General features: G+C 40.4%; 1 protein-coding gene across 1 annotated transcript in view; it reads left to right on the top strand.

Moving 5' to 3' along the window:
• Positions 1–26,939, top strand: part of NUP205 (nucleoporin 205) — an 84,399-nt gene that overhangs the window by 23,058 nt on the left and 34,402 nt on the right. The window contains 13 exon segments of the mRNA XM_032788593.2: positions 2,262–2,378; positions 4,926–5,063; positions 6,120–6,270; positions 7,334–7,539; positions 8,821–9,003; positions 11,057–11,107; positions 13,383–13,592; positions 14,779–14,878; positions 19,666–19,803; positions 20,066–20,255; positions 22,378–22,498; positions 23,035–23,116; positions 23,570–23,734. Of these exon segments, the coding sequence (XP_032644484.1) occupies positions 2,262–2,378; positions 4,926–5,063; positions 6,120–6,270; positions 7,334–7,539; positions 8,821–9,003; positions 11,057–11,107; positions 13,383–13,592; positions 14,779–14,878; positions 19,666–19,803; positions 20,066–20,255; positions 22,378–22,498; positions 23,035–23,116; positions 23,570–23,734 (1,852 nt within the window).

The following is a 26,939-nucleotide window of genomic DNA, read 5'->3' as shown; positions in this document are numbered from 1 at the left end:
CTCTCCACATACACAAACATATTAGTATAATTAACTTAAATTTTTGATTTTGGTACAGAAGTTCATTTAATCTATCTAGTTTTCCGAATTGAAAATATTAGAGGATGTAGTTTTGGGGCCTGGTCCAAATCACACTGAAACAAATGGAAATACTTTCATTGATTTGGATCAGGCTCTTACTGCAGATGCAAAGAGCCTTGAGAGAAAGGAAGTGGTTAAATATTTCTTTCTTGATTATTGGCTCCACAAATTATTGGTGGTTCTTCAAGTATTTGTCCACATGGATCCCGCTCTTGGAGTACATGCTCTCCATGCACACATGATGGAATTCTTTTTCCCGGCGGTGTCTGTTGGAATCGTGCCTGAACCTTGTGCCCCTTCACCGGAGGGCATAATGGGCGGGGCAGGTCCAAGCATCCCTCAGTTCCTTCACCAATACAGAATCCTGGAGCAGTGACTCTCAACCTTTGCAGACTACTATACCCCTTTCAGAAGTCTTATTTGTCTTGTGTACCCCCAAGTTTCACCTCACTTAAACTACTTCCTTACAAAATCAGACATAAAAATAAAAAAACATCACAGCACACTATTACTGACAGATTGCTTACTGTCTCGTTTTTACCATATAATTGTAAAGTAAATCAATTGGAATATAAATACACCTCTACCCTGAAATAACGTGGTCCTTGGGAGACAAAAAATCTCACCGTGTTATAGGTGAGATCATGTTATATCAAACTTGCTCCCCCTCATTCCTTGTTCCCTAACTGCCCACTGCAGAGATCCCAACCCCCCTGTTCCCTGTCCCCTGACTTCTCCGACCCCTATTCCCCCTCCCGCCCCCGACAACCACTCACTGGCAGAGGCAGGAAGTGGAGCAGCCCAGCCCCAGCCCGCTCCACTCTGCCACCTCCCAGCTGCGGTGCTCTGCTTCCTGCCCCCGGTGAGTGCGGGGAGGTTGGAGAAAGGATGTCCCCCCTTGCACTCACCTGCGGCGGGAAGCAGAGTGACGCGACCCCAGCCTGCTCCATTTTCCTTGCCCCAGCCCCAGCCCCACCCCCACCCATGTCACTGCAGGGCAGCTGGGGAAAGGTCCTGCACTCACCTGCAGCGGGAAGTGAAGTGCCATGGCTCGGAACTGGCGGAGTAGAGCTGGCAGCTGCTGGGCTGCTCCGCTTCCTGCCGCCAGTGACTGTGGGGAGTTTGGGGAAAGGACGCCCCTGTACTCAACTGCGGCCCAGCCCTCTCTCCTCTGCCACCTGCGGTGCTCTGCTTCCCACCGCAGATGAGTGCGGGGAGGTTGGAAAAGGACGCCCCCCCCTACTCACCTGCAGCGGGAAGCGGAGCGCTGCTGCTGGCAGCTGGCAGAGTGGAGTGGGCTGGGGCCAGACTGCTCTGCTTCCGCTGCTACTGGTGAATGTGAGCCCTCTCCCCCGAGCAACACGGCTGGGGCCGGGGTGAGGGAGGCAGAGCGGGCTGCTCCCCGCCCCCTGCTAATCCCCTGGACCACTCTGGGACTGCGGGGCTCCCAAAAGTGCCCTCCCACAGCTCCTGTCCCCCAGACCCGGGGGGGGCCCTGACCACCCCCGAGACCCTCTGCCTCTTATCGAACCCCTTGGCCCTGGCCTGGCCTGGCACCTTTAACACGCTGCTCAGAGCAGCGTGTCAGAGCTTTACCACCTTATACATTAACCCATGTTATATCGGGTTGCGTTATTTCAGGGTAGTGGTATATTTCAGTGTATAGTATATAGAGTAGTATAAACAAGTCATAATATGAAATTTTAGTTTGTACTGACTTTGCTCTTGCTTTTATGTAGCCAGCTGTAAAACTAGGCAAATATTTAGATGAGTTGATATATCCCCTGGAAGACCTCTGCGTACCCCTGGTTGAGAACCACTGTCCTAGAGGAGAAAGAGTCCATAGTAGCAGAGAAGAAGGGATCCATGTGGACATAATCACGATGTTATCATGTTATTGGTTATCAGTCATTTGATTTATATCTTGAACCACTGAGAATTTCTTCCTACTATTGGATGATATGGTAACAATTTAAATAAAAAATTCAAATAAAACCCTGCAATTTGATGATGAATTTCAAGCTATTACAATAGCATTTTTGTTTGTTAAGGACATGCTAAGGAATGTTAAAATCTGTTTTATAAAAATAGATAAGACTAGGTAGCTCTTTGTAATCTTTAAGATAATTTTTTCTGTTGGCTAAAAATATACATTTTTCTCTACTTCATAAATTGTATAGGTGAAACAGCTGAGAAACCGTGCAGATGAAGACGCTCGTATGATCCACATGAGTATGCAGATGGGTAATGAGCCACCTATTTCCCTTCGGCGGGATCTGGAACATCTTATGCTTTTAGTAAGCCCTGCTTTTAATTATGTTTGTGAAAAGGGATTGTTTAGAGGTTTTCCTATTGAAAACTTCTGATAACTTTGCTATATAAAAAGAGGGCCTGTGGGCTCTCTGGGATGATCACTTCACATAACACTTCGCCCACCCACCCCACCACGTGGCTCCAATGAGGCTCTGATCAGGGATGAACCCTTCAAACTAAATGCAACCAGCCCAGTGCAGCTGGGTTTCCCCCTTGCCCCCCACCAGGTGGCTCTGATCAGGCTCTCACTCACCAGAAGTAACTTCTCCAGGGTCACGGTCAGGGAGCCCGCCTTGGGAGTGGGGAGAGGCTATTGGCTTCAGCGTTGAGAATAATTCCTGGCTATGGGGGGAAACGGATTCCACACTTGCCGCCTGTGCACTGTCCTCCTCTTCCTCCTCCTCCAATGACTCTTCCTCCTCGCTCCGTGCAAGTCCTTCCTTGCAGGTGTCCACAGACAGTGGTGGAGTAGTGGTGGTGTCACCCCCCATAATTGCATGCAGCTCACAGTAGAAGCGGAATGTATGGGGCTGTGACCCAGAGTGCCCATTCTCTTCCCTGGCTTTTTGTCACACTTGCCTGAGCTCTTTGATTTTTGTACGACACTGCTCTGTGTCCCTGGAGTAGCCTCTTTCCGTCATGGCTTTTGTATATATTTGCGTTCCTTTTTTTGGAACGTAGTTCTGCCATAACAGACTCATCTCCCCAACATGTGTTGAGATCCAGTACCTCCTGTTCAGACCATGCTGGAGCTCGTCTGCGAATCCAGGACTGTGTGATCTCCTGTGATGGTGGACTCTGCATGGTCGCCTGTGATGGTAGACTGTGCTGATGGTCACCTGTGCTGATGGTAACAAAACAGGAAATGACATTCAAAAGTTCCTGGGTCTTTTTCTTCCCACCTGGCTAGTGCATCAGTGTTGAGTGTGTTGTCCAGAGTGGTCACAAGGGAGCATTCTGGGATAGCTCCCGGAGGCCAATAACATCGAATTGTGTCCACAATATATTTAACACGGGATTGCGATCTCGATTTAAGCGCTATTCCACTTGCTGAGTTGGAGTACAGAAATTGGATTAAAGAGCCCTTTAAATCAAAAAACCAGTTTGGTCATGTGGATGGATTTTTTTTTTTTAATTAACTCAGCTAATTCAAAAATAACAGACTAGTGTAGACCAGGCCTCAGTTTATTTTTGTTCAACATACAAATATTGCACCATTTGTTGCAATTAAAGTACTGTGGTGCAACAGTTTAGATACCCAAGTATCTTTTGACATATGACTGTACACACATTTTGCAGTATTTTAAATGTAACCTCCCCCATGTTAACACAACTTTAAAATTGAAATTCCAAGTTTACAAATCTCAAAACTATGGTTCCCATCTAACAGTATTTCAGCCACTTTGTGCTTATGTAGTGTTTTGTGTTTCTGCATCATCCTATCAAAATTCTATCTGCTCACCTTGGGTGAATAAAATATCATTAATTTTTACATGATCGTTAGTCATTATGGTAAAGGGTCTGGGTGCAGATTTTTGCATCTGATCTTGTAATTTTTCGTGACAGTTTTTCAAGGCTGCTGTATACGTAGTGTTGAGATATTAAATGCAAAAAGACGAAGTTATAGCTGATGTGGGAATTATAACTAAATTTCCTGTGTTTCATTAGCATAAAATTTCAACCATAATGTTGCCTCCGTAGGAGGGTCTTTTTCCATTCTATTTCTTTGTTTGAAAGAAATAAAGTTGGTCTTGTGTATTTATTTCAATTTGTGATTGTTAAAGTTAGATAACATATTCAAATATTGTATGTGGGTAGTGTACATTTTTTCCATCATTAAGAAATAAATGTTATAATAAAAAGAATTTGGTGAAGTATACAAAATTCATCCTTAAATACAGTGTACAAGGCAAGTTTTGAAATTTTAAAGTCTAGCCATTTTAAAGCTAGAGACACATTAAAAATATTTTTATCCACAAAAACAATTAGACAATTTTATAAACCACTAAAAAAGTGGCTTAGAATAAAAAAGCCTTCTTAACCAGAACTTGTTATGGCTCTTGTACAGAGCTATAACACACCTATAAAATGAAGAACTTGAAACAGAAATAATTCTGAAGGAAATTTGAGCAGTCAAAGAACAGTTAAAAGCTTTTCATCCCAACATTGGTTCATTGATTTTAAACTAATTGCAACACGAATACCCAAATGCTCATTTAAAGGAAATACGAGTATGTTGATATCCAGGGTTTTATAGGCAACAGAGGGAGAATACCATTGAAATTTACAAATAAAAATTATTTAAAAAATCTGGAAATTTCAGGGTTTCTTAGCTATGGATTGTTGTCACATTACTGCATAGAAGCTGCCATTTTCAGGAAGGGAATATTTAAAAAATTGTGTATTAACAATGAGATTATTTTTCTTCCTGTATTTCCAGGTTGTGCTGAAGTAGTGTTCATTGTTACTTGGCCTTTTTATTTGCGTTGACATTTTTTCACTCTAGAAACTTATGTTCTGTCCCCCTACAGGTTGCGGAGTTGTACAGGAAGGATCCCTTTAATCTGGAACTTGCTCTTGAGTATTGGTGTCCTTCAGAACCTCTCCAAAGCTCCACCATTATGGGATCTTATCTTGGAGTAGCCCATCAGAGACCTCCTCAACGCCAGGTTAGACAAATTAGACATTTTTCCTCCATTGTTTGCAGTGGAATTTTTTTTTTTTTTATAACTTGTTATTTACCTTAGTGTCATGGTATTAAAAGCTGCAGGCTGGAGCAGCAATAGCTCCTGGAATCAAGAGGAGTAAAGATGGTTTTTGAGGAACTGGTAGAGCCACTCTCATATGGTCTTAAGAACCTGTTATTCATTGCCAAGATATTAGTGCAGTGCTCCCACACAGTGTTATATGGGTACCAGTGGCATGCTATAAAGAGCACTTTTACCAGTTGTCATTGGCTGTAGATTGTTCTCTGGGGTATTGGCGGGTATTAATGGGAAAGAATCTAACCTCTTTCAAAACTCTTGTTTATGCTTGAGCTACCTAATTGAAGACTTCTACACAAGCAGCTACATTTTCTCAGTGAACATTATTAATAATAATGCTTTGCTCTTATGTTGTACCTTCTCTCTGATTATATCAAAGTGTTTTGTTGATATTCCCAGAAGAAAAACTCTGTTAAGGTGCAGTTAGTCTCTTAAGGGTAGAAAACATTACGAGGATGTTGTAATTATCTAAAACCCAAGGATATAAGATTAAGATTAAAAACAATCCAAATATGTTAAGGTAAGAAATGCAAAATTAAGGCATCCAAACGACCTTAGCTGTGCCCTGTAGTAACATGTAATTACCATGTAATTATTTAGCGTTTTTGGTTTCAGATTAGATTTATTTTTAAAGACATATATTAGACTTTTGTCATAGTTTTCCCCTTTTGGCATCACTGCTGCTAATGTTATGAAAGATTATTGCACCCGTATTGATTAATGTGTTCCTTTACAATATTCTGAATATTTTGTGCATCCTTTTTTTCTTCAAAATGTGGATATATTCTGTTCAATGAAACAACAGAACAAGCAGTTCACAAATATATTTATTTTGGAGTTATGGTGGGGGGTTTGTGTTTTTTAAGTCCAAACCAGAATATACTTTATCATTTTGGTGTCTCTTCTCACCCCAAAATAAGGTTAGAGTTCTTTTTAAACATTTACTGTTTTTTGTTGCAGGTCGTCTTGTCAAAGTTCGTTAGACAGATGGGAGACCTACTCCCCTCCACAATTTACATCCCATATTTGAAAATGCTTCAGGGATTGGCCAGTGGGCCCCAGTGTGCTCATTATTGCTTCAGTTTGCTGAAGGTCAATGGCAGCAGTCATGGTAAGAAAGGTGTTTGACAGTAGGCTCACCTCCCAATCTTCTTCTAGACAAGGTGGACTAGAATTTAGACCTAGATGAGATTAATTGTCGTTTATTGCTTAGTTAGCTACTATTAGTCTTACACTTTTAATGTGGAGGTAAAACTCATTTTCACTTTCAACTGCATAAAGATACTGATTTATATATGTTAATTAAATATTTGAGTGTCCTGATTATGGGAATGGCTGAATTCCTAATATGTTTAACAGAAAGCTATAAAATATTTTAAAATCAATGAGAGCTTCAATATATCACTTTAGCTCAGTACAGCATGTTGAAGAGTCACTTCTTAGCATAAAATAGCCAGGCTGTGTATTTGCAAATACATTTTTAAATGATGACTGGCATTTCTGAGCTTGCGTTTAGAGGCGTCCTGAGAAAGTGCCATCATTTGTAACACAGTTAATGTAAGAGACTAGTTTCTGTCTTATTTTCATACTAACTTGTCAGGGGAAAAAAATTACTAGACTAACGTCTTTACGCATTCAGCATTACAAAGGTTCTGATTCATAAACCCATATGATAGCATGATTAAAACAGTAAACCTATTTTGCACCTGATTATCATATTCGTAATATCATAGCTCTTCAAAAAGACCATAAGGGCACAAAGGTCACCAACACCAGGCTTTTATCATAAACTTTAGTTTCCTCTCTGTCCCACTTTGAATATGAACTGAAAATTGAGATCACTGATTATCTCTCCAGTTCTGGTGTGCCATTGCAGGGTACTGACAGTTATGGAGAAAGGTATGTGTGTGTTTGTTTTACAAATGCCAATAGGCACTTTTTCCCCTCAACTCTCAGTGAGAATGTTTGGAAAGCAACTCGCATGTTGTGAGCATTAACTTAAATAATAAAAGCGCACAACCTCTCATACATAGAAGAATTTCTTACTACTTCAGCTTCCAGAATACTGTGCTGAGTACAAGTTAGGGCTGTTTTTCAAAGTTTGGTATCCCCTTTGCCACCCTGTAAAAGAGCAAAATTATTTTGTAATCAGTTTAAACATTTTTCTTTCCTAGCTGAAAACATCCAAGGAACCGGTGGCAGCCCTGTCTCCTGGGAGCATTTCTTCCGCTCTTTGATGCTGTATCACGAGCACTTAAGGAAGGACTTGCCAAGTGCAGATAGTGTCCAATACCGTCCCCTCCCTCTCCGAGGAATCACTCAGAAAGAACAGGATGGATTGATTTCCTTTTTACAGCTTACAACTACTATAGTGAAGTGGGTAGGTAACCCTTTTTTCTTTCTTATGTCTCGCTAATACATTTCTGTTTCTCTTGCAAGATGACATTTGAACTGACTTCCAGATTTGAGTTTGCACATAATTCAGTAGTGGTAACCTATGCCACATTTGACCAAAATGGCATGCTGGGCAGAGTCAGCTAGCAGTTGCTGTGATTTGTTTTCTGAACTTCATAAGTGATAACAGGAATGACTGAGTTGGACAAGCACATGATAAAGCAAGAAGGGGCAGGGCCTGTTATTGGTATGGCAAATTACTGATTTTTAACTTTCATGACTCTCTTTCTTCTCTGTTGTGGAGTTGTTGTCTCTTTCTTTCACAGGTAAGACAAGTTTAAAAGAAAGCAAGTCAGAGCTGAAGAACTCTGAGCATTTACATTTAATAATTTGAGAGGGGAAAAACCAGAAGTAAACTAAAATAAGAGAGAAAATGGGCAGGAAAAACAAACTGCCAGTGAAACTTGCTTCCAGGCTGGATTTAAATGGCTGCCAGTCCTATAGCTGAAAAGGCACCTTGAGTTAAAGGGGTGGGAACCCTAAGCAATGGTTATAAAAATAATGCTTCAGTGCAGGCTCCACATAGGTGGTACAGCTTTAGTTCAGTTACTGAATACTCACCTGAGGAGAAGGTAATTCTGTAGTAAATATTCTTAGAATTATCTAGCTATACTACAACTGTATTCCAATTGAATAGCTTAGCAAGAGGTCTCAGATATGCTTTAACTAGCCCTGCCCAGCTTTTAGATCTTAACAAGTTTAATTTCAACTTAGTGAAGGTTAAAAATAGCTAATATGGGCTTGTAATAGAAATAATGACAGAGCCCTTATCTACTCTGGTGTGAAGGGGCTGTTGAAGTATAAGCACTTGATTTCTCTAGAGAAACAGTTGTGTGAGTGTGTTCCCTGCTAGTATATACTCTGGAGTTGCAGAAGAGACTTGAGCTTCCAATGTATATATGCATAGTTGCTTTAATACATGTTGAAAGAAGGAAAAAAGAAGGTGAAATATGTGGTAATTGTATTCAGTTATTTTAAAAAATAAACTGTTAAATCAAAAATGTTTTAAATCAGTTAAAACTGATGCTTTAAGTTGGGGCAGTCTTCCATTCTTCCCATCTCTAAGGTGTGTTGGGCTAGAAAATGGCATTAACCATTGCTTCGACTTCGAATCATTTGAGTTGGGTGTTGCAAAACTCCAAGACTTTTCAAAGTGACAATGTGTACTCCTCCCACCTCCTCCCTTGTTTTGTGTATCATTTTGCAGAGTGAGAATGCACGTTTGGCCCTCTGTGAGCACCCCCAGTGGACTCCAGTGATAGTCATTTTGGGACTTCTGCAATGTAGCATCCCTCCCATTTTGAAAGCAGAACTATTAGAGACTCTTACTGCCTTTGGAAAATCTCCTGAGATAGCTGCTTCACTCTGGCAATCACTGGAATACGCACAGGTATTTTAGGATTTTGTATACTGCTTAGAACTGTAGTATCTGAGTCCTGGCTGAATTGTAATATATTTTAACATTGCATACTTAAACCTTAGTGGTAATATTACACACTTTTCCTAAATATTCTTTTAATCACTTATTTCCATTGCTGATTATCAAATTCACATTGTTTCTTACTGTAAAAAGGGCCTGTGCACTGATAATAGTGGTGTGTTCTTATTGCTCGAGGAAAGGTAATGGGGAGAAACCAGCCCGTTGCTCACGTACTATGGGAGACCTAAAGATCTGTGAACCCCTAAGTAATGCTACTATAAGAGATCACAAGATAGAGTTTTACTTCTCTAGACAGTATAGGAGTGACATCACTTCACTGGAAGGAGTTCTGTCCAGTCCTTGTCTGAAATGAAGATGCAACAGGAAGTAGTCCTTTGAGGGTTGGGGTTTAAAAGTGAATGTGGAGGATTCGTGTAGCTCTTGGAGATGTGCAGTCCATTGTTCCGTCAGCAGATAAGAGATTTTTTTAAAAAAATCTGCAAGAAGTGATGGGTAGGGAATACAATAAGTATTTTTAGTACAATGTAACATCAGCCATTACTTCAGTAAACCTAACTTCAGTACTGGGCATACTGGTTAAAACTATAATAAAGAACAATATTGTCAGACATGCAGATGAACATAATTTGTTGAGGAAGAGTCAACGTGGTTTTAGTAAAGGGAAATCATGCCTCACCAATCTGCTAGAATTCTTTGAGGGGGTCAACAATCATGTAGACCAAGGGGATCCAGTGGATATAGTACATTTAGATTTTCAGAAAGCCTTTGACAAGGTCCCTCACCAAAGGCTCTTATGCAAAGTAAGCTGCCACGGGGTAAGAGGGAAGGCGCTTGCATCAATTGGTAACTGATTTAAAGATAGGAAACAAGTAGTAGGTATAAATGGAGAAAGGTAAATAATGGTGTCCCCCAGGGGTCTGTTCTGGGACAAGGCCAATTCAACATCCTCATAAATTATCTGGGAAAAGGGGTAAACAGCGAGGTGGCAAAATTTGCAGATGATACAAAATTACTAAAGATGGTTAAGACCCAGGCAGACTGGGAAAAGCTACAAAAGGATCTCTCAAAACTGGATGACTAGGCAACACAATGGAAGGTGAAATTTAATGTTGATTAATGCAAAGTAATGCACACTGGAAAGCATAATCCCAACTATACATATAAAATGATGGGGTCTAAATTTGCTATTACAATTCAAGAAAGAGATAGTTCTCTGAAAACATTCATTCAATGTGCAGTGGCTGTCAAAAAAGCTAACAGAATGCTTGGAATAATTAAGAAAAGGATAGATAATAGGACAGAAAATATCATGTTGCCTCTATATAAATCCATGCTATACTCACATCTTGAATAATATGTGCACATGTGGTTGCCCTATCTCAAAAAATATGTGTTGGAATTGGAAAAGGTTCACATAAGGGCAACAAAAATTATTAGGGGTATGGAACGGCTTCCGTATGAGGAGAGATTAATAAAACTGGGACCTTTTAGCTTGGAAAAGAGATGGCTAAAGGGAGATATGATTGAGGTCTATAAAATCATTACTGGTATGGAGAAAATAGATAAGGAAGTGTGTACTATTGCTCATAATACAAGAACTTGGAGTCATGAAATGAAATTAATAGGCTGCAGGTTTAAAACAAATAAAAGGAAGTATTTCTTCACACAACGCACAGTCAACCTGTGGAACTCCTTGCCAGAGGATGTTGTGAAGGCGAAGACCATAACAGGTTTCAAAAAAGAACTAGTTAAATTCGTGGAGGATGGGGAGGAATGGTGTCCCTAGCCTCTGTTTGCCAGAAGCTGTGAATGAGTGACAGGGGATAGATCATTTGATTATTACCTGTTCTGTTCATTCCCTCTGGGGCATCTGGCATTGGCCTGGAAGACAGGATACTGGGCTAGATGGACCCTTGGTCTGACCCAGTAGGGCCATTCTTATGTTCTTATTTCTGTCAGTAGCTGTGTAGAAACACATTGTTTTCCCTTTCTGTTTTTTAAGATATTACAGACTGTAAGAGCTCCGGGTCAGAGGCAAGCAACTGGCATTGAGGTAAGGGTTGTTCTTCTTTAGGAAGCCACTTTGATTTATATACAGATGAGTGCAAGAGGGAAAATGTAGAGGTCATGCCTGCTATTGAGTCTTGTAATAAAATCCCTCTTTGCTTTGCATCTATTATTCCCGTACCTGCTCATGGCTCCTAGAAGTTTGTTTTATCTTGCTTTGTAAATCTAATGGAGTTCTTAAATTTTGTTTGGTCATGCCTTGCAGCTTTCTACTATGTATGGACTAGATGTCTTTGCCCTTCTTTTCTCACTGCTTGCTTGTTATGTACATTTATCCCCTAGAATTCCTTGACTGCTTATTGTTTCCGTATTTCATTTTTTTCTGCATTATCACTCAGTTTTAAGTCACATAAAATCCATTGTGATTTAGCTAGAAAAAGGAGTCATACTTATTTACGCTTATTAGTATGTCTTAGTGCATCAGACTTCTGTAAGTATTCTCTCTCTCATTTGTTTTCAGAGTTTTCCTCCCCTCCCCGCCCCCCCTAAACAAAACACACATTAAGGTTACATTCTAATCAGATATGCAATATATATCATTATAGTCAGGCAGTAGTTCCACTATAGCTAAGGTCGAAACTTGTTTACTGTTTAACAGGTGGTTTAAGGGCAAGTCTACACTACCCTGCTACATTGGCACAACGGTACCGATGCATCTGCGCTGCTGTAGGCCATTTGGTGTAGATGCGCTGTGCCGACAGGAGAGGATTCTCTCATCAGCATAATTACTTCATTTCCATAAGAAGTGGAAGCTATGGCCACAGGAGAGTGTCTCCTGCCGACATAGCACAGTGTGGACACCGCTTTAATGTGATGTAACTTGCATCACTCAGAGGGATGTCCCCCAAATAAATATCATATCAATTTTTTTGTGATTCTTAAGTTCTTACAACTTTTTTTGGACCCATCTGTGATTCTATTTGTAGTTCTGATCTTCCCCAAACTGATTTCACCCACTCAGAATTGATTTTTAGCTAGTGTCTAACACTCATTTTTCTCTTGGGGGAAAAACAATATTTAAAAAGCTGTTTGGAGTTAAAGCTTGAGCCACACTGACAAACGTGTCCCAGACCTGATGAAGAGCTTTGTGCAGTTTGAAAGCCTTGTGTCCTCCCAGAACACTGAGTCGTTCTTCATGTCTGCTCCTCAGCCCAGACTGATTCATACTTATCGTATATCTCCAATGTCCATTGCCACTTCCAGAGGGCAGAGTAGAGGTTATAGGGCTGGGGAGTTGTGTACCATAATTCTGTATTTGCTGATTTTCAGAGATTTAAGTACTGGTGCATTTAACATCATAGAATGGTATGAGGCACTGCCAGTCAATCTTAATTCTGTGTAAATAACAATTTTAAGCAGTGAATGTATTATGAACAATTATCTGTCCTCTTTTCCAACATGGTTTTTAAAAACACCTAATGGCCAAGACGTTTGAAAACTGGTGGCAGCTTAAAATATGTTTTAGGCTACAATCCTGAAATGTGATGCATGTAAGACAGTGGTTCTCAAACTTTTGTACTGGTAACCCCTTTCACATAGCAAGCCTCTGAGTGCGACCCCCTCTTATAAATTAAAAACACATTTTTATATATTTTAACACCATTATAAATGCCAGAGGAAAAGCGGGGTTTGGAGTGGAGGCTGACAGCTTGTGGCCCCCCCCTCCCCATGTAATAACCTCACGACCCACTGAGAGGTCCCAACACCCAGTTTGAGAACCCCTGGTGTAAGAGGACTTCTGTGCCTGTGCAGAGCCCCACAGAAGAGAATTGGATGTGATGTTGGAGCCAGCACACATGCATCACATTGTAGGTTCGGGCCTAACTTGTTTGTCTGCTTGTTTTTGTGGTGGGTAGTGGCAAAGAAATTGGTATTACTATTAAAAAGAATGGTAGATAAAGCAACAGTTGAATTTAATAAGAGTAGGAGCAATCACCACATTATTATGCTAATTGCTTTTCAAATAATGACTTATCAAAGTAGGTAACTTCTTAAATTTAAAAAAAAAATTGGGCCCAAACCTACTTTCCCTGTGCACCCTGACTCCCACTAAAGTCAATGAGAATGAATTTCCGTCATTTCAACCTTCAGTCAACATTCCCCACCCTTTTGTTGGTTGTGTTTCAGCCTTATTATTTTGAATGTATTTTGATTTTAATTACAAATCTACTGAGGTGGAATCTTGTTACTGTTGTCTGGTTCTTTAGAGTTATTTCTGAAGTTGAGTCCTTGATGTTTTTTTTCCCCCTCCTCTTGGGAAGGTTGAACTGAATGAGGTTGAATCTCGGTGTGAGGAGTACCCTTTAACCCGTGCCTTCTGTCGACTAATCAGCACGCTCGTGGAGAGTTCATTCCCTTCTAACTTGGGGGCCGGACTGCGCCCACCAGGCTTTGACCCCTATCTGCAGTTCCTCAGGGACACTGTGTTTCTCCGATTTCGCACCAGAGCTTACCGGATTGCTGCTGAAAAGGTAATTTTTAGTTGTGAAGATAGTTCTTTTGGGACTAAAGCCCTTTAGTGCCTGGCCTTGGAAGAGCTGTGATGTGCAAGTTTGATGCAGCCGTGATAAGTCCATGGATTCTTTAAATCAAAGTTGTAGCCAGATGACATCCTCCACTCCTGAAAAACAGATTGTGGAGAGATTTGCAGTATATATCTTCATTGTTCAAGACTCACTTGGTCGTCCTTAAAGGGCTAGAAGCACTGAGCTGCTTGATACTAACACATTTAAATGGACAAGATGTGATAGCCTTTCAACAGCCAGCAAGGAGACACCAAAGTTTGCCACTGACGTGTGCATGAACACCTTCCACATTTGAAGTGCGGAGCACAGAATGTAGACTGGAAAGAGCATTTTTAAATACCATTGTTTGCATTGTCAAAAGCAGGCTAAAATTAGTAAACAATAGGGATCAGAGTTGTATTGGGTTCCATACTCTTCTGGTGTGATAAGAACTCTATTTCTGAAGGCAAAGTGTCTGCAGCCACGTGAGAAATATATGGAGTTAGCCATCTGCAGTTGTTATATTATGATATTTTATAAATTGCTTTGTTACCATAATGTTACCAGTTTGGCTAATGATTGCTAAACCTAAGTAGCTTTCATAAACCTGAATAATTAGAACCTTCATCCACCAGTTAGAGTTCTTTCATCATGACCATTTCACAAGATTATTTAACCAAAAATAGCATTAACATAGTATTTTAACTTCTTGAAGCATGGAATTTGAGTTCCTCAATATGATTCTTTTTGATGAAAATGCATTTACATTGAAAGTCGAGTGACCCAGGCAGGGCAAACAGTCAAGTTTACCAGCATATTCATTCTTTCATACATTTCAGAATATGTTTGCATCTGGCTTTGAATATACGAAAAATACACTATCATTATGTTTGCAGATGTTCTTTTTAGTTCAAAAAAATCACACTGAGAGTATTTCAAATTCTCTGACTTTAGCAATTTCCTAGTGCTATGGGACGGTAATTTTAAAAGCAGACACATTTTTCTTGAAGTCTTGCCCAATCCATTGTTGAATTGCTTCACTTTCCCTTCTAGTTATATTGTTCTGTCATCCCAGTTTTGTATTATAGTATTAATAATATCCTGTGTGTGATTTTTGTGGGTTTTTTTGTTTTGTTTTTGTGGTTGTCCACAGTGGGAGGTAGCTGAGGTGGTTCTGGAGGTTTTTTACAAGTTGCTGAGAGACTACGAACCTCAACTTGAAGACTTTGCGGATCAATATGTGGAGTTACAAGGTTAACTTGTTCATTTATTTACTGTCAAACAAGATTATTACTTTCATTCTGCTTCCATACCCCTGTAATGTGATCTTATCACATTTTACAAGCAAGCTGAGTCAATGCTTAGATGGGAAATAGCCAAGGTACTCTAATGTCCTGCTGATTCAGTAGGCTGCACTCTTTTCTGAATCAGTGCCCCAGCATGAGACTACAGTGCAATGTGCTTCAGGAGGTGCTGTCTTTCAGATGAGATATAAAACTGATATCCTGCACATTTGTGGTCATTGAAGATCCCATAGCACACTCAGAATATTAGGAGCATCCTGGCCAAAATTGAGTTAGAAACCTACATTTTGTTGACCAGAACTTGTCCAGCAGTTTCATTTAGATATTGTAGTGTGAATGTTCTATACTGTTAAACAGCTGCTTCCTTTCACTCTCAGTGGTGGGTGAAGTGATTTTCTCCATATGTATAATTAGTGAAGCACTTTGCATTCCTTCAGAAAGAACGTATAATATAAGATGTTTGAGCACTTTTTTGTTGTGTATTTGCTATTCCCTTTCCCCCGCATATCACAGCAGAAAACATCCTGCCATACAGCAATAAATCAGCAGTTACCAGGACCCAAGGAGGCAAGTGAACTGTCTATCAAGATTGGTAGAAAGGCACCACCCACTCACTCACTCAGTCTTTTCCTCCTTGCATACTAGCATCCAGATTCCTTTAGTTTGAGTCTTTTGTGTTTTTCTTCTAGCTCTTTCTCTATAGAAGGTAGAAGAAAAGAATGAAGAAAGAAATGAGACCAGCAGAAAGGCAGTAGGGAAGAGAACAGGCTCCTTAGTTGTAGAAGGAAGAGGGCGTCAGGGTAAAGCTTAGCCTGTGCATCAAAAGCGCTAAACCAACTTTACAGGACTCAGTTCTTGCCCTTTGGTGATCCTAACTAGTAGGTGCTGTTTCCTTTGTATTGCAGACTTGCTATGGCATGATCCTGTCCTTTTGTGAGAGATGATCTTTCCTTATAGTCCAACTGCTTGGTCTCACAGGTGGGGTATGGGCCTAACTGAAAATAGGTGGTTATAGTCCTTAAAGTAGCCACACTTTTGAAAAGGTGGGAGTTGGTGGAAATGCCAACCTTGAACTTAGGGGTGTAGGCTTTAAACCTTTGTCTTGCCTCCATGATATGTCAGCCAGACTGGGGAAATGGTAATTGGTGCACCTTTTAGGACTGGATCTCAATTTATTCATTACTGGCTATATGGGCAGACATCAGTCATTTGCCTTCTGTCTTCTATGGTTTACCAATATCCAGTTGACAGCAGGTTTGAAGGAATCTTTCTGCCTTAGGACATAGGCACTGCTACTTCATGAGAAGAATGCATTATATTTATTGTGACTTTGCATTAGATTTTCTAGTAACTATAATTATCTCATTAAAAAGCAACGTTTAACAATTTATTTTTGCTTAGAGATTGTAAATATCTTATTCTTGGCCTGAATTTATGTTCCTATGGCTTATATCTGAATCTCCATTGTAATCACACAGCCAATTAAGGATTCTTACTTGATGTGTTCTCTAGTCAATTTTCGATTGATGTTACTGAATAGTGAAGCTTATCTAAAGTTTAGAAATGATTCATTCTAGGAAGTTAAGATGAGTACTTGCTGAACTCTGGTTTAATGAGGGATACTACTCTTCTGAGGCCTGGTCTACACTACGCGTTTATACTGATTTTAGCAGCGTTAAACTGATTTAACGCTGCACCCGTCCACACAACGAGGCCCTTTATATCAATATAAAGGGCTCTTTAAACCGGTTTCTGTACTCCTCCCTGACGAGAGGAGTAGCGCTGAATCATATACCATATCGGATAGGTTAGTCTGGCCGCAATATCGACGGTTATTGGCCTCCGGCGTAACATCCCACAGTGCACCACTGTGACCGCTCTGGAAGCAATCCTGAAGGATGCACTGCCATGACAGGAAAGCCCGCACTAAATTTCATTCCCGTTTGCCCAGCGTGGAGCTCTATAGCACAGTGGCGATGCATCCCAATCCAAAGAGCTCACACTGGATCGTAGGTAATATGGACTGATGCTGTATGGGGAGACACATCTTTCTTATCAGACTCCGTTACAGAAGATGAAATGCCAAAGGATTTGAAAAATTCCCAGCTATGTACGAGTCCACAGGTCGACAGTGCTGCAATGCAAGCAACGGAAAGCAAGAATCAAGTGGACGCTCATGGAGGACAGGGAGGGAGACTGAGGACTCCATGCTATCCCACATCCCCGCATTTCCGAAAATATTTGCATTCTTGGTGACTCCCAATGCCTGTAGGGTCTAATTGTAGGGGTGTTCAGGGATATTCGTCAATTTACTCCCTATCCTCCCCTGTGAAAAAAAGGGAAAAAAAATCATTTTTGACTTTTTTTCAATGTCACCATATATGTACTTGCATGCTGCTGGAGAACACGTGGCGGGCATGAACAGCAGCATCCTCTCCCCTCCCTTCCCCGGTGTAGCGATACCGTCAGTAAGGACTGGTAGCCGTCCTCGTCATCACCGTGAGTGCTCCTGGCTGGCCTAGTGAGTCGACCGGGGCGCTGGTAAAAATAGGTTATTCCCGGTATTCCCAACCAGTTACGATATGGGTGTAACCGTCCTCATCATAGCAACTAGGTGGGTGACTCCATGCCCCCCCGCCACCCCCCCCCCGGTTGTTTCATGTTCTAAATAGAAAAGATCTGTTAACTGGCTCGACTATCATAGCGCGGGGCTGCGTTCCTCTCCCCACTGTTTAAGTCCTGCCTGGTATCCATAGCAGTGGAGGCTGCCTCCCCCTCATTTCTCATAAAGTCAGTGTTCTTATTCTGCATTCTTTTATTAACTTCATCACATAATGGGGGATCCCTGCAATGGAGCCAGGAGTGTTGGGAGGAGGGAAGCAACAGGTGGGGTGTTGCGGGCACCACCTAAAGCAGCAGTCATCATTCTGTGGGATCTGACCGAGTGGCTGTGCGTCTCTGGTTTCTGGGTACACTTGCCCATTCTAGCAGATGCTCTATTTAGAATACAGAGTAAAGGAAGGAATGACTGGGGTGTCAGTCCCATTTTGTCTTTGCGCCCCCGGTGCTCAGTGAAGGTCAGTCAGAGCACTCATGACAGCAGCAGATGGTACGAAACAACTAATAACGTCATTTCATCGCCAATTTTACAGTGGCACAGGCAGACGTACCAAATGACTGGTATTGTCTCTGCTACTTTGCAAAGCAATGAATGCTCTGTGTAGCGCTGCAGTACGCCTCTGTCAGCGGCATCCAGTACAATACTTCGAGAGACAAAAGGCAAAACGGGCTGCATGGTTGCCATGCTATGGCGTTGCCAGTGCATCCAGGAAAAGGGCGCGAAATGATTATCTGTCGTGTCTTTCATGGGAAGGAATGAGGGAGACAATTACCCAGAATCACCCGTGACACTGTTTTTGCACCATCATGCATTGGGATCTCAACCCAGAATTCCAGTGGGCGGGGGCGACTGCGGGAACTATGGGATAGCTACGGGATAGCTACCCACAGCGCAACGCTCCAGAAATCGACGCTAGCCTCGGTACATGGATGCACACCACCGAATTATTGTGCTTTGTGTGGCTGCATGCATTCGACTTTATACAATCTGTTTTACAAAACCAGTTTATGTAAAATCGAAATAATCCTGTAGTGTAGATGTAACCTGAGGCCCACTAAGAAGGCAGTTGCAGCATTATAGTGAGTTTGAGGCTACAGTTGAGTTTATTCAGCTTAGTTTTGTTTGGTGTCTTGTACTGCACATTTTTAATGTGAAGTTTCTCACTAAGTGATGCTTGTAATTTGCAACAGGCTCAAAGAGCCTTTAGAAACCGTTCTTAAGTGGAGAGCCAGGCAGAAATGTCTTTCTAGTAAGTTTGGCACAGTCTGGAAGGCCTCTAGATCACACAGTAAAAAGGATCCTTTCACTTCCAGTATTTTGTGTCCTACATCATCTTCCTTTGCCTTGTTTGGGAGGATAAGTAAACTGGGAACGTTAATATAGACCAGTGGTTCTCAAACTTTTGTACTGGTGACCCCTTTCACATAGCAAGCCTCTGAGTGCGACCTCCCCCCTTATAAATTAAAAATACTCGTTTATATATTTAACACCATTATAAATGATGGAAGCAAAGCGGGGTTTGGGGTAGAGGTTGACAGCTCGTGACCTCACCTATGTAATAACCTCATGACCCCCTGAGGGGTCCCGACCCCCAGTTTGAGAACCCCTGAAATAGACTTTTCTTATTTGAAAAGTTTTTTTTTCTTTTGCCTCCTGATTTTGTTTTCTGATGATGTTTGAAGTTTTCTTCTATGCTCTAGTTCAGTGGTTCTCAAACTAGGGCTGCCGCGTGTTCAGGGAAAGCTCCTGGTGGGCTGGGCCAGTTTGTTTACCTGCTGCGTCTGCAGGTTTGGCTGATCACAGCTCCCATTGGCTGCGGTTTGCCGCTGCAGGCCAATGGGAGCTGCAGGAAGGGTGGCCAGCACATCCCTCAGTCCACACCGCTTCCTGCTATTCCACTATTTTTTCCTAGCTTTTATGAGCTGCCATCTGCTTAAATGGCTTTTGGCTGGAGCATGCTCCAAGGAATTTTCCTGAGATCTCACATTGCATTGAGGTGTTGCTTGCTACAGCAGCTGTTGTTGAAATGTTGTCTGATATGGAATGGAGTAAGAGGATTCCTCTGTCAAACAGAATTACTAGTAAATAATTTCCCTCATTTTTTTTTCTTTTATAGGGGAAGAAATAATAGCACATAAACCACCTGGATTCAGTTTGATGTATCATTTGTTGAATGAGTCACCAATGTTGGAACTGTCCCTTAGTCTGTTGGAAGAAGGGGTTAAACAGCTTGATACATATGCCCCCTTTCCTGGTAAGTGCCATTAGTTTATTTTTAAGATAATGGTGAAGAGTTTACCAAAAGCGATGTGACACTGATATTTCTATATATCTTTTGTTTCTCAAATATATAAAGTTATGTTTTGAGGGAAGTTAATTGGAAAAGTTCAGATCTCAAGATACTTTTCTGACAGAATTTTGATGAGCTGTTCAATTACCTTTTTGTAGAGGCTCCAGGAATTGTGGCTTGCTGTGTAACTGTTGTATATGTTTGCTTTTTTGCTTATGTTCTGTAGGGAAGATGCATCTGGAGAAAGCAGTGCAATATTGCCTTGCACTTCTTAATCTGACCCTACAGAAGGAGAATCTCTTTATGGATCTCTTACGTGAGAGCCACCTTTCCCTAATTGTCACACCTCTGGAACAGCTGCTGCAAGGAATCAACCCCCGCACTAAAAAGGCAGACAACGTGGTAAATATTGCCAGGTAGGCACAAATTACTTTGGAAGGCAAGCACTTTGGCTGTATTGGAAAGTGAAGAGAGTTGAATCCACACAGCAGACCCTTCTGCTTGCTCAGAGCCTCACTGAACAGTGAATTCTGTACAGCCTGAAGAGCCCACCTGCATACATCCGATTGCAAGAGTGGGGCCTATGTTTGTATTTGTTCCTTAGAAGAATTCCTCAGAACAGAAATTTCAAAGTTTCGTATACTTTCTGTGAAATTCAGAACTTTTAAATTCATTGCTCACTTGTGTATAACCTTCATTTCTCCAACCTGGACTTTTTCATGGTAGCTATGGATTGGCCCAGTAAAAGTTCCTTTGACCCAATCTACCACCCTAGCCTTTTGCAGAACTGACTGTTAATTATTCCCATTAAAAGGACACTGTCAACTTGATTTTCAAACAGAGAGCAATGCAGTTTCAAGTACAACACTTAAGTATCTCTGCCAATGTTTGTGGTTTACAATGATGTGTTACTATAGGCAGGCCAATACAAACAACTGGAAAACTGACTACATAGGAGAAACAGTGAAATCATTACACACACAGCCCTGTAAAAACAAAGTGTGTAAATACGCCGCTACCTCAATATAACAGTGCCTGATATAATACAAGTTTGGATATAATGTGGTAAAGCAGTGCTCCGGGGAGGTGGGGCTGTGCACCCCGGTGGATCAAAGCAAGTTCAGTATAACACGGTTTCACCTATAACGCGGTAAGATTTTTTGGCTCCCAAGGACAGTGTTATATCGAGGTAGAGGTGTAGTTTTTTCTCTAATCCTATAGTTGTTATGATCTCAGATGTTACAAATAACAATAGTAAGTGTACAGTTTTCAGATGGAAGTCTTTCAGACCATTTCTCTTGTCCACTTATTTCCTGAGGGTGTGTCCCAATGCCTTCTTTCATTTATACTGACCCATTTAAGGTGGATATAGGGTAGAGGAAACAGCAGAAAAATTTTTGGGAGTGATCTCTCTCCTGGTCAGTCTTTATTACTGGTGGTGAGAGGGTTTAGCTGCTGTGTACTTCTGTAGACAAAAATTTCAATCTATAGTTTAAAAAGTTTGCCATATTTTCTCGTCAGACACCACCGGTGTGGTGCTCTGCTCTATTTAATGATGATAAGTCGGCTGCATGTATGTGTGTTCTCCCTGTGTGCTGTCCCAGCTCTGCGCAGATAGCTGGAATAGCAGGATCTCGAGTGAACCGCCCAATGATCACAGACTCTAATAAGGTACGAAGGCACCCAACAGGTTTATTGTCAAACGAAGCACAGTAATAATTTTGCGCAGACTATACAGGGCATACTACAAATATGTGCCCCCTGACAATGGACCGGCTCAGTCAGTGGCGGAATTTGCCACTGCCCCCTAGGCCAGACAAAGACGTCCATTCAGGGTTTCATTCTTATACACCAGTACAAACAGGTTTCACATCACTGAACGCACTGAGGTACAGCCTCTCTATGCATTAGAGTGTTGCCTTTCTCATGGTGCTGATTGGTTCGAACAACTAAGTCTATCCATCATACTGTATTCATCGTATTGTCCTTTCATATTGTCTATTCATCATCTATCCATTGTATTGTTCTTTCATATTGTCTATTCATCATATTGTCCTTTTATACTGTCTTTAGGCTGGGTCTGCCTTGTTATCTGTGTGTAAGGTATGCCCTGGCATACTTTCATCTTATTAGTACTTACATGTGTATACACTCTTGCCAACTTCTCTGAGCAGGGCCTGCCTCTGGCTCACAGCCTAACTTTGTTTTTTGTTAGCAATGTCTTGACCATAGATTCATAGACTCTAGGTCTGGAAGGGACCTGGAGAGGTCATCGAGTCCAGTCTCCTGCCCTCATGACAGGACCAAATACTGTCTAGACCATCCATCATTACTTCAGTTCAGGCCTCATGCCGGGCCTCTGATACCAAGGGTTTATGTCTCAGGGCCTCATCTTACTACATATACACTGGGTTATTCAGATTTTATTTTAAATTGTTTGTTTACTTTTTTTGTTAACTTTTTTCTTCTGGGTAGTATTCGCTGGAAACTCTGGAGTGACCAACAATTTAATTACATTATTCCTGAAATTTTTTAAAGGTATCTTTATCATGGCAACAGCAATCCTGAACTGGCTTTTGAAAGTGCCAAGATCCTCTGTTGCATTTCTTGTAACTCCAACATTCAGATAAAGCTAGTAGGAGATTTCACACATGATCAGGTAACCACCATTCTGTTTGAATTTGGAGGAAGAAAGTAGTGATGGGAAAACAGTATTTTTACTACTTAGTAAAAACAAACCTAGATTATATGTGGTAAGGCTACATAGTGCCTTATTTCTACAAAAGTACAGATTATTTTTCCGTAGCACCATAAATATTGGCTACTTATTCATGGCATTACATTTTTAATGAAACAGTTACCATGATAAGAAGAGGACAGTTTAGTATGACATACTAACCCTTTTCTTTGGTTAGACTGTCCTCCCTAGGGGAGGTGAATGTAGCATATTTTTAAGACATGAGAGTTTAAAATATTATTTATCATGTGGCTTACCAGTTGACCTATGCTTAGAACTGTTAAGACCCCAATAATTAATGCTCCCTAGTTTGATCACATTTTTGTCAGTGAAATTTACACCTGTGTGTGAAACTATAAAATTTCATTTTTTAAAATCATCTTGTACTTAAATCAGTGTTTTATCTTCACCAAACTTCTCTCTGTTTTTCATTCCCAACCTTCCATTTTTGAATCCAGAGTATAAGCCAAAAGCTGATGGCTGGGTTTGTGGAGTGTTTGGACAATGAAGATGCAGAGGAATTAATTAATCCAGAAGATGGTATGTCGTCACATGTTATTTATATGATTATCTTTTGTGTAGATTCAAATTGCTGAAAGCGAGCTAAGGAAATACATGCAAGTACAGCTTTCAAATTACTGAGCAAGTAAGCCCTGGAACTGTTATGGGTTTGGCACCACAATTGTACAGAGGGCCCCATAGTTGCATGAAGAGTATTCTTCATTTATTTCAAATTAGGAAGATATCGTAAGAACAACCTATTCAAAATCAAACCAGTTCTTGAGAGAAAAATTATAAATTGCTCTGGACAAATTGTGTAGGATTATATTCAATAGTTATTTGGAATTAATTCCTGGAAATTTCTAGAGTGATCTGAGTGTTACCCGTAGCTTTCTTTTATTTGGTTGGTATGTTGTGGCTAGGGAAGGCCGTGCAGTACTTACATTATCTTCATTTCAGTTTTCATCTGACCTTTTTTCACTTTCTAATAAGATCTGGAATCTGAAAAGAAGCAGTCTCGGATCCATCATGAAACAAAAATCCACATCCTGAACCTTCTCATCACCTCTCTGGAGTGCAGTCCACCTAACCTGGCCTTGTACTTTTTGGGGTTTGAACTGAAGAAACCTGTCAGCACCACAAATCTGCAAGACCCAGGTATATGTATGAAAAGAGGATCTAATGTTTATCTAGCTTTTGTATCAGTGTTGAGACAATGTATTGGAAAGCTCAGTGGAAAAAATCCTAATTCCTCGTTCATGACATCAAAGGAGATGGCCTTAACCTTAAAGAGATGGATTTTAAAAGTATATTGATACTTAGATACGAAGTGTAAGCTACCACAGAATGCATTCTTTTACACAGTAAGGAGAAGCTGGAGATATACAGATACTAATCTGGTTTAAACCAGTTATAGCATGTAGAAGTTGGCCTTTCTTTCCTCAAGGTGATCTTTGGAAGAAGAAAGTGAATTTTTGCCTTGTAAGGTGTATAAAGAAGGCCTGTAAAGTGTGTTTGTGCATGGGTGGATTTTCTTTTATTTTTGTTTCTTAGAAACCTTTTAGAAGTGTCAGGAATCTCAAGTCTCTGGTGTTTGAGTTTGCTGGAAAACTGGGTGGGAATTTGTCTGAATTTGTTAGCTTTCTCAGCTCTTAGTTGAAAGGGTTGTCAGTAGGGCTGTCAATCACAGTTAACTCATACATTAACTTAAAAAAATCAATAGTGATTAATCGCACTGTTAAACAATAGAATACCAACTGAAATTTATTAAATATTTTTGAATGTTTTCTACATTTTCAAATACATTGATTTCAGTTACAACACAGAATACAAAGTGTACAGTGCTCACAATATTTTTTATTACAAATATTTGCACTGTAAAAAACAAATAGTATTTTTCAATTCACCTAATACAAGTACAGCAGTGCAATCTATTTATCATGAACGTTGAACTTACTAATGTAGAATTATGTACAAAAAATGCCCAAAACTGCATTCAAAAATAAAACAATTTAAAACTTTAGAGCCTACAAGTCCACTCAATCCTACTTCAGCCAATCACTCAGACAAACAAATTTGGTTAAAATTTGCAGGAGCTAATGCTTACCGTTTCTTGTGTATAATGTCACCTGAAAGTGAGAACAGGCATTCGCATGGCACTTTTGTAGCCAGTGTTGCAAGGTATTTGCATGTCAGATATGCAAAAGATTCATATGCCCTTCATTCCTCAGCCACCATCTCCAGAGGACATGCTTCCATGCTGATGATGCCTGTTAAAAATAAAATGCATTAATTACAATTTGTGACTGAACTCCTGGGGGATAATTTAATGTCTCTGTTCTGTTTTACCTGCATTCTGCCATATACGTTAATTCTTAATAGCAGTCTTAGGATGATTGACCCACGCACATGTTTGTTTAAGAAAACGCTTTCACGCAGATTTGACAAAAAACACAAAGAAGGTATCCAATGTGAGATTTCTAAGGAAGCTACAGGCCTCGACCTGGGTTTAAGAATCTGAAGTGCCATCCAAGATCTGAGAGGGACGAGGTGTGAGAGCATGCTTTCAGAAGACTTAATGCACACAACACTCATTAGATATGGAAACTACAGGAACCTGAGCCACCAAAAAAAGAAAATCAACTTCTTCTTGTGGCATCTGACTCAGATATGAAATGAACATGCATTGGTCCACTCTGCTTTGGATCATATATTGGCAGCAGAACCCATCATCAGGAGTGCACACGTCCTCTGGATGGTGGTTCTAGCATGAAGGGACATATGATTTTTAATGCATTTGGCACATAAATATCTTGCACGCCCAGCTACAAAAATGCCTATGCAAACACCTGTTCTCACTTTCAGGTGACAATTGTAAACAAGAAGCGGGCAGCATTATCTCCTAACAATTGCAACCAAACTTGTTTGTTGAGTGTTGGCTGAAGTAGGACTGAGGTGGACTTGAAGGCTCTAAATTTTTAGTTGTTTTATTTTTGATGCAGTTTTTTGTACATAATCTACATTAGTAAGTTCAACTTTCATGAAAGAGATTGCACTACTTACTTGTATTAGGTGAATTGAAAAATACTCTTATGGTTTTTTTTTTTACAGTGGCAAATACTTGTAATAAAAACGAATACAAAGTGAGCACTGTACACTTTGTATTCTGTGTTTTAATTGAAATAATATATTTGAAAATGTAGAAAACATCCAAAAATATTTAAATCAATGGTATTCTTATTAACAGTGTGATTTAATAGTAATTAATTTTTTTTTAATCACTTGACAGCCCTAGTTGTGAGGTATATTTCTGAAAGACTTTTTCTTCCACCTCTTTTATAGAATGTTTTAGATAAATAGGTGTGAACTCCAAATAGGTTTTTAGTTGTTTTCATTATCTGCAATAGGAAAATGCCTATCAAATTGAAAAGTAAGATCTGCACAATGGTAATTAGGCCTGTGCTTTTGTATGGCACTGAATGCTGGGCACAGAGGAAGAAATAGGAGCAGATCTTGAATACAGTGAAAATGAAAATGTTAAGATAGATGATTAGAGTTAGAAGGAAGGACTATGTTCAGAACAAAGGCATCAGGGAAGTGGTGTTACTAATTATAGAAAAGCTGAGGGAATTCAGGTTTAGGTGATTAAGTGGAAAAAAAATCAGAAGAATATATAGGAAATAGAGTGTTACCCTCCACTTGTAAGTTTAAGAGAAATGTTAGAAGACCCAAAACTAGATAGATAGATATCATATAAAACTATTTGATCAGCTGCAGAGTTTCCAAGGAACTGCTTTAAGACAGATTGGAATGAAGAGAGACTCAGAGCCATCCCCATATAGATAGGACAAAGCCTTGAAGAAGAAACAAATATAAATACCTGTTTTAAATACTCTGAATAAAACTGAATGCCCCTCCCAATCAGCTTGCAATTGCTTAATGTTGGATATAATCCCAGCAAACTTCCAGTTGTCCATAAGCTTCCACAAAGAGTGGGGTGGATGGAACCTGAATTTTATTTGTGTGTGTGTAAGTGTAATAATATGCCTTTATGCACCCAAAAGACATACAAAAGGAAACGAGTCCTTTTTTCCCCACTTACAGGTCACTTTTACTTGCTGGCAATGGTTTGGCAGTTTCAAAATACAGTAGACTCTCATTAGTAGCAACATAGAATCATAGAGTATCAGGGTTGGAAGGGATCTCAGGAGGTCATCTAGTCCAACCCCCTGCTCAAAGCAGGACCAATCCCCAATTAAATCATCCCAGCCAGAACTTTGTCAAGCCTGACCTTAAAAACCTCTAAGGAAGGAGATTCCACCACCTCCCTAGGTAACCCATTCCAGTGCTTCACCACCCTCCT

This window comes from Chelonoidis abingdonii, chromosome 1 (assembly GCF_003597395.2).
Source record: "Chelonoidis abingdonii isolate Lonesome George chromosome 1, CheloAbing_2.0, whole genome shotgun sequence".
Taxonomy (NCBI): Eukaryota; Metazoa; Chordata; order Testudines; family Testudinidae; genus Chelonoidis; species Chelonoidis abingdonii.
Note: the sequence above shows the minus strand (reverse complement) of the source record. Positions and strands in the feature narration are given on the sequence as shown.